Source organism: Drosophila takahashii, chromosome 3L (genome assembly GCF_030179915.1).
Source record: "Drosophila takahashii strain IR98-3 E-12201 chromosome 3L, DtakHiC1v2, whole genome shotgun sequence".
NCBI classification, from domain to species: Eukaryota; Metazoa; Arthropoda; class Insecta; order Diptera; family Drosophilidae; genus Drosophila; species Drosophila takahashii.
In genome coordinates, this window is record NC_091680.1 from 24,750,969 (window position 1) to 24,757,915 (window position 6,947).

The window sequence follows — 6,947 nt, forward strand, 5'->3', positions numbered from 1 at the left end:
TTTTGTTTGCAATGGGTGTGTTCATTCGAGTTTTATATTTTTTCTTCACTCTCACTTAGATATTAGGGCTTAATCGATAGACAATTCGGTTTTATACATAGTACAATAAATAATACTCAGTCTTGCATAATACAATAATATAACAGATAACTAAAAACGAAACTAAATTTGCTTTACAGTGAGGGGGGAAGGGGACACAATCGGAGATATATGTTATTACAGGGGGGCAAACAACATTAGCAGACGATGCAACTATTTACAAGTGACTAAGCAATTGGGCTGCTACTCCCGGCCCCGGCCCTAACCCTTAACCCCCGATCCCCAGCCCCTGCCCCACATTAACCCCTGACCCCTGGCTGGGCAATCACGCGGCAACAACAACGACCAATGAGGCGCAATCATCGTCGGCAGCCGCCGCCGGCTGTAAACTTTCTGCCACTGCCATTGGAACTGCAACTGCAACTGCGGCATTGTCCTCCTCCTCCAGCTCCCCATCCTGCTGCCGCCCATTTGGCATGTTAATGCAAATGGCAGGCGTTGCTGCGGCCAAGTTGCACGATTCCGAGGAGGATGGGGATGAGGCTTCGGCTTCGGCTTTATCCTCCTCCTCCACTGCCGCTGACAGCTTGCACTTTTGCAGCTTATTCAGCTCGTCCTTCTCCCAGTTGGAAACGCAATGGTGATGATGATGCACGGCAGCCAGCGAGGGATAGACGAACTTCATGCCGTAGGCAAAGTGCCGGGGCTGATGATGCAGTGCCTCATCGTAGCTGGGCAATCCGGTGGCGATTGTGTAGCAGGGCGGCGATTCGATTTGGTAGAAGCCAGCCTCGTTGCTCCGATGATGGTGAGGATGCTGCCCCTGCAACTGCTGGTGCAGCAGCAGTCGGCTGGCATCGCAGCCCACCAGGTGCGAGGAGTACGAGTCGCTGGCCGCATGGATCTGGGCACGTATGTCCTTATCTGCAATAAACAGAGAACGGAGTTTGTTAGTTGAGTTTGTCAGCAGAAAGTTTCTATTGTTTGGGTGCACAGGAAGAAAAATGGGGGACTTTTAAAACAAATATTTCTATTATTTCAGAGATTATAAAAAAAACGATGTGAATTTGAACTATTTTAAAATGCAGAAACAGCAAACCTAATAAATCATTATATTTCCTATTATAGAACCCTCTTTCTTTAAGTGTAGGAATATTGGAGTGGGCGCTTCCCAATCAGGCATCAAAGTTTTGACTCTGTCATTACTTTGTTTGTCCATGTCAAAGGACATTTGTAGAAGGACGGGCCCGTGGCATTAAATTCAATTTAGCGTAAAGGCGCAAACGCTTGAACTTTTCCGAATGCAGAGGCAAAAACGAGAACAAAAAAAATCGCAAAAAGTGGGCGAAAAAAAAGAGGGAAGCGGAAAGTTTTGTGCTGACCGGAAATGCCGGCGAGGATGGCAGGACAGGCGAAGTTCCTTCACAGCAGACTGACGGCCAGCCGAACAACAACAGCAACTAGGCAATAATATGCCGGAAGTGTGCGCGTGGCAAAATGGAATGAAATAAAATACTCTCTCGCACACACACAAACTCGTCGACTGCCAACTGCAATGAAATAAAAGCTCGACAGCCCCGGAAAGTAGGCAGCAGAAAGCATTTAATTTTTATAATGCCGCAGCTGCCGTCCATGTGTGTGTGGGATGTATGGGTGTGTTTCAAATTAAGCAGAGTTAAATTAAGATTGGAAAATTCCAATTTCCCTGCACACGCACTCTAAGCTGCGGCCATCAAAGAATTTAATTTGGTTGTATTTTGAGTTACAACCATGATTAAAAATGGATGAAGCAATAATTTGCCTCAAATAGAATTTCCCCTTTGCATATGCTGAATCAAAAAAAAGAGGCAGGTATTCAGTGTTATTAAATGCAATTTAAACTGCATTCAATAAATAAATAGGGGATCGTCCCCGGCATCGTTTTTTGTGCCATTTAATTTCGATGGCCGGCTGGAAAAACTCGGCAATTTTTTAATTGTTCGGGCTTTACTTTTCATAAATTCTCTGGACCCCCCAAAAATGGTTTTTTCAATTAAAGCGCATCCCGGGCCGGAAAGGTGGTCTGCATTTGCGGTAGGGGGTAAAGCCTGTTGAAAAATTTGCGCATTACAATATTAAAACGCAGCGGTAGCAGAACCAGTCAGCAGTTACAGTGGCTGCCAGCAGTTGTTGATTTATTGTTGTAACTGTAGCACATATATATCCTTTTTTTCGGCCAGGACACCCCACATGAGGACTCTGTCTCTGTGTTCCTCCTTTTTTTTGACTTTTGTTTCCGTTTTTTTCTCTTACTCTCTGTTTGATAGACAGCCGGCAAACAGGGCGTTGGACCAGGGGGCGTGGCCCACTCATACACAGGCTGCAGGCTTCATATTTTATGCAAGTGTTGAGCAAACAGCCGCCCCTGGAAAATTGTAACCCCTCAGCCTCTCAGCCTTTTCAAGCATTGCAGATGGACGCAAAGAAAGTCGGAAAACCGGGGAAAGGTGGCAACTGCACGCAGAGAAACAAAAATCCAGTTAATCGCCAAAGTGGGACCTTTATGGAAACCAAGGACATTTTAAAACTATAATTTTAAGTATTTCTTTGATTTTACATAATAGTAATTTGCTAATGCTTAAAAATTTGGATAGTCAATTAATATTTTGCTCTCTGTGTAGCTGGGAAAAAAAAATTAGCACGCCATTCGTTGGTGCCTTTTGTTTTCAGCTGCATTGGCACTTTGCCTTCCTATTTTTTCGCATTTGTAGCCTGTCTTTTTCCCCCATTTTTGCTGTCGATGCGCCCAAATGTATGCAACAATTTAAATTCATCGCAATAAGCTGGCACTCTCGAATGAAAACTGGCAAATGGAAAACACTGAGCTGCTTTATTTTGTGTTGCCATAAATGTCTGTTAATTTTTTAAACGCCAGAACTTTTCTGGCTTCGTTCGGACTGAGTAGAGTTTTTATTTAAAAATTATTATCACCGGATTTAAGCTGCTTTCGAGTGTTATTAAGCCAGCCATTGAAATGGCGATTCGATTTTTGCTTTTCCATGTTTTTAATGCAAGAGTTGCAGTCTCAGCCATTAAAAGTTTTGCTTTTGCCAGCTCTATTATGCATGTCTTTCCCGCACCACTAAACGCTGGCCGGCTACAAAACAATTTGGTTAATTACAACACTCAATTTGAGTTTGCCACAACGAAAAAACAAGAGCAACTAAAATATTTTCCACAGCCAAAAAAGAGAGCAGCTTCTAGTTTTTCTCCACCACTCTCGCTGCGAAAGCCATTAAAAATTTAAAAGGGCTGCCAGCTAAGAGCAACTTTTTCTGGTCTTGGCCAAATATGCTACGCTTAATTACATTTTTACGCAACTGAATTATGCAGGACCTATACAACATGATAAACAGTGGCTGCTGCTTCAGCTTGGCTTTAATTTAGGAACTCCATCCGGTCGGTTAATAAATTCAGTCGTACGCTGCACTAATTGATAACAAGCCAAAGCCAGGACCGAAAGTTTGCCATTGCCCGTGTGTGTGACAGTTTAATAAATAAGACGTAAGCCTGGCTGGCAACTGGGCCAGACACTCTTGTGTTTGGGCCTCGTTAACCATTTATAAGGTAAACACTGCGAGACGCCACGTAGCTGGCATTAAATGCACAAAAGCCGGAGTGAACTCGGGCCTAGTTGCTTAATTATAAATGACACACGTACTCCCGGTATCCCAGTTTCCCAGTATCCCGGGCAACCTGTGCCTATCCCAGCGACCACTTGGTATCTATCTAGGCCAGATCCGCACAGGAGGGAGCGTAAGACCAAAAAAAAACAGAACACGACACTAACGAAACTAATTAGACGCATTGGACGCCCGAAAGCAGGCAACACATATCGCTCAAATTGATATTTCACGTATACATTTAGTTGGTATGGTGTTCTTGCTTCTGGAATAGGATCCGGATCCACCCTTCTTGGTCGCGTGTCGTAATCGCAGGGAAAAGTTTTTAAGGCTCGTTAGCACAAAATTGACAGTTTGACAGTTGAGTTGGCCAGGCTTTAAGGCCACGGCCCTTTGGCCCAAGAAGTTGTGTGCTCCCAGGAACACAGGACTAAAGTTTGCTCGGCCCAGTCCTTCACTGGCTGCCTGGCCTAAATAAATCATTTGGCTAAATTGGTCTGCAAAAAGTTTGACACTTGAGCCGGAGACTTGTTAGTTGTGTAGGTTGTTTAGCCTGCCCCTCCGTTCAATTCCGTTTCGTTTGGTAAGGTTCAGTTCTATTCGGTTCAGATGAGTTGGGTTCTTTGTTGTGGTCTTCCGTAATTATGTGTAAAGTGCCTAAACATATGATTTATTTTTGGAATTCGGAGCAGTTTCGCCTCGTTGAGAGGTGCAACAGGTTTCGAGCAGATAAGATATATATTTACATGGGCTCTATTTGCACCGAATTGGGTTGAGTGGCGGTAATCTGGGGTTTAGGTGGGATTTTGATAACAGTCGTGTCAAACTTGATTGATTTTGGATTTAATATGGAACAGCTAGCGCTATACTAAAAATGTGGGAGATGTCAGTAGAAGCGAGTAATCCCTTGGCAATATTTATCAGTGGAATTTTACTAAAATTATTACAACTGTATGTCGGGCCTAAGCAAATGTTCTACCAGATTTCCTGCCGAGTGATATGGTCCATCAGTGTTTTATTATATTACTCTTTATCGCCTCGGCCCACAAAAAAATATATATAAATATCAACGCACAATTTCACGCCTTTCGCCTGCGGCGAGCAACAAATTTCGGGGCAACAATTTCACTTTTCGTGAGAGGGGTCGACGAGGTCGGCCTATTCTCCAGGCCGTACATTATCGCTATCATAAAAGGGGCACAATGCCTCGGGGCGGAGGCGAGTCAATTTAATATTATAAATATGCGGCACATATATTTTGTGGCATAATAAACTTGTGTATCTAAAATTACAACAGAACGATGCAAACGGCTGGCTGACAATTTCGAAGCGCGCCAAAAAATTTATGAGGCTTTGCGGCCATAGAGCTCTATGGAGTCCCCCGAAACTGATGGGTGGAACATGGGACCTGTTTCTGTTTCTGCATTTTATATTGTTTAGCCAGCTGAATAAATGGCCGGAGATAAGGCTTTGGCGAAACATTTTGATTAAAGTCGGGACATAAAAGCCAGATGTATGGGCATTTGGGGGCGGGCAGGCAGATTATACGGGGGATTATACGGCTGAGACTTACTGCATTTTTTCCAAGTGCGGAACTTTCTGTAGAAGTAGCAGCTGAAGAGGATGAAGACTAGGGACAGGACCACCAAGGAGCTGACCACTCCGATCCACAGATAGTTGATGATCACGTGCATGTCGGCATCCCCGAAGATCTGGTTCCACCAGGAGGCCTCCGCCGCCTCCTCCGATCTGTCGCGAAGGTCGGCGAGATCCAGGACAACCGATTTGGAGAGCTGCTCGGTGCTGATGCTGCCATCGGGGGACCAACCGCTGGGCGGAGCGGGATCGTAGGACACGGCCGCATTGCCAATCCGCTGGAGCAGCGCGTTGAAGGAGTTGAGGGCATCGATGTGCCGCAGATCGTGGGCACTGGGTATCTCGAAGGTGATCTGATTCTGCTGCAGGTGTTCGGCAATCGCAGCGGGACTCATGCTGCTGGCCGGTGCGGATATGTACTCCGCATACAGCTCCTCGCCTGCGGAGGTGGTGGTCTCCACCGATGGATAATCCGTGGTGCTAATCATGGTGATTCTTTGATTTTTCAGAAACTTTTTCTATCTTTTGTTTGGGTCTGGCACACGCACACAACTGATGGCACTCGCGCGTCACGACACGTAAACAAATCGTACGGCTCTATATATAAGTCATGGGTTCGATTTCGGGTTTTTACAGAGTTTCAATCGCTCGGTTTTCGGTGCGTCCGTTCGCTGGAGCGGCTGTAAGTTGACTGACTGCTCGGTGGCGGAGTATAATGCCTACATCGGGTCGCTGAGAATCCCTTGTGCCAGGGGGAAATTTCGTTTCACTCGCCGCGCCGAGTCACTCGCTCTCGAGTGAGTCGTGGGCGAGGCACTCAAGAAATCAAGTCAAGTCCTTGGTTAAAGAAGCATGCAATTTCTGGCATGTCTTTTATGTTTTTAAATGTTTGGCGTCCTTTTCCCTTTTCAAGCTCGCCAGCTGACCCAGTTTGACCAAAAACTATACATACAGTCGTAGTAGTAGAAAAAAACCGCTGCTAAGAAGGGAAAACTTCACCTCGGTCACGTTCGTTGTTTAAAGTTTTTCCAACGCTTTTCGGTCTTGTGTTTTTCCAGCAAATTGCTTTGTGGGAAAGTTTCAGTCTCTGCTGATTTTAATGAAAGGCGAAAAGGGGCTATATGGCATTTGATAAGCTTGAGCTCGAAGTTTGCGCCAAATCAAACGAAGAATTATGGTACGCGGAAAGTTTTGTTGGGGCATGAAGAATTTATGCAAATTATATGACGGCTCGCACACATTTCGCTCCCCCAGCTTTTAGCCATTTTAAACTAACCTAGTTGGACTCTTTAAATGGCCGAGAGCAAAAACTGTAACTAGAACTCAAAATCTCGACCATTATGGGTCCCTCGAGCGTCAGGATACCGCAATGCTTCCTGCTGCCAGATTCTGTTGCTTTCGAGGCAAAAAGGCAAGAAAAAAGCCGAAATAAAAGGAAGGGGATTCGACCCACAGCACGCTTCATTTCTGCTCATGTTGACCATAAGCCGGCAGTGGCAAAAACTCAATGCACAAAAGGCTCCGACGACACAAAAACGTGCCAAAAATATCCTGCTCAGAAAGTGGAACAAATGCACTGCTCCCGAACTCACTCCAATATCTTTAGAAAACCCACTCGAAACCGGTTTTTCTCTGCGAGAGTCGAACTCA

At 45.2% G+C, this 6,947-nt stretch overlaps 1 protein-coding gene across 1 annotated transcript; it reads right to left on the reverse strand.

The window, feature by feature from the left end:
* On the reverse strand, window positions 1-5,984 carry comm (commissureless). Its single transcript, XM_017142357.3, has 2 exons — window positions 5,275-5,984; window positions 1-963 (listed from the first exon to the last, which is right to left on the reverse strand). Exons 1-2 carry the CDS (start codon window positions 5,783-5,785, stop codon window positions 365-367), a joined length of 1,110 nt encoding a protein of 369 aa, XP_016997846.2. The 5' UTR covers window positions 5,786-5,984; the 3' UTR covers window positions 1-364.
* Between the last annotated feature and the right edge of the window lie 963 nt (window positions 5,985-6,947).

Coding starts and splice junctions, on each gene's coding strand:
- comm (XM_017142357.3), bottom strand. CDS start 5,785: ATGATTAGCACCACGGATTATCCATCGGTGGAGACCACCACCTCCGCA. Junction 964..5,274: donor CCGCACTTGGAAAAAATGCA/GTAAGTCTCAGC, acceptor TGTTTATTGCAG/ATAAGGACATACGTGCCCAG.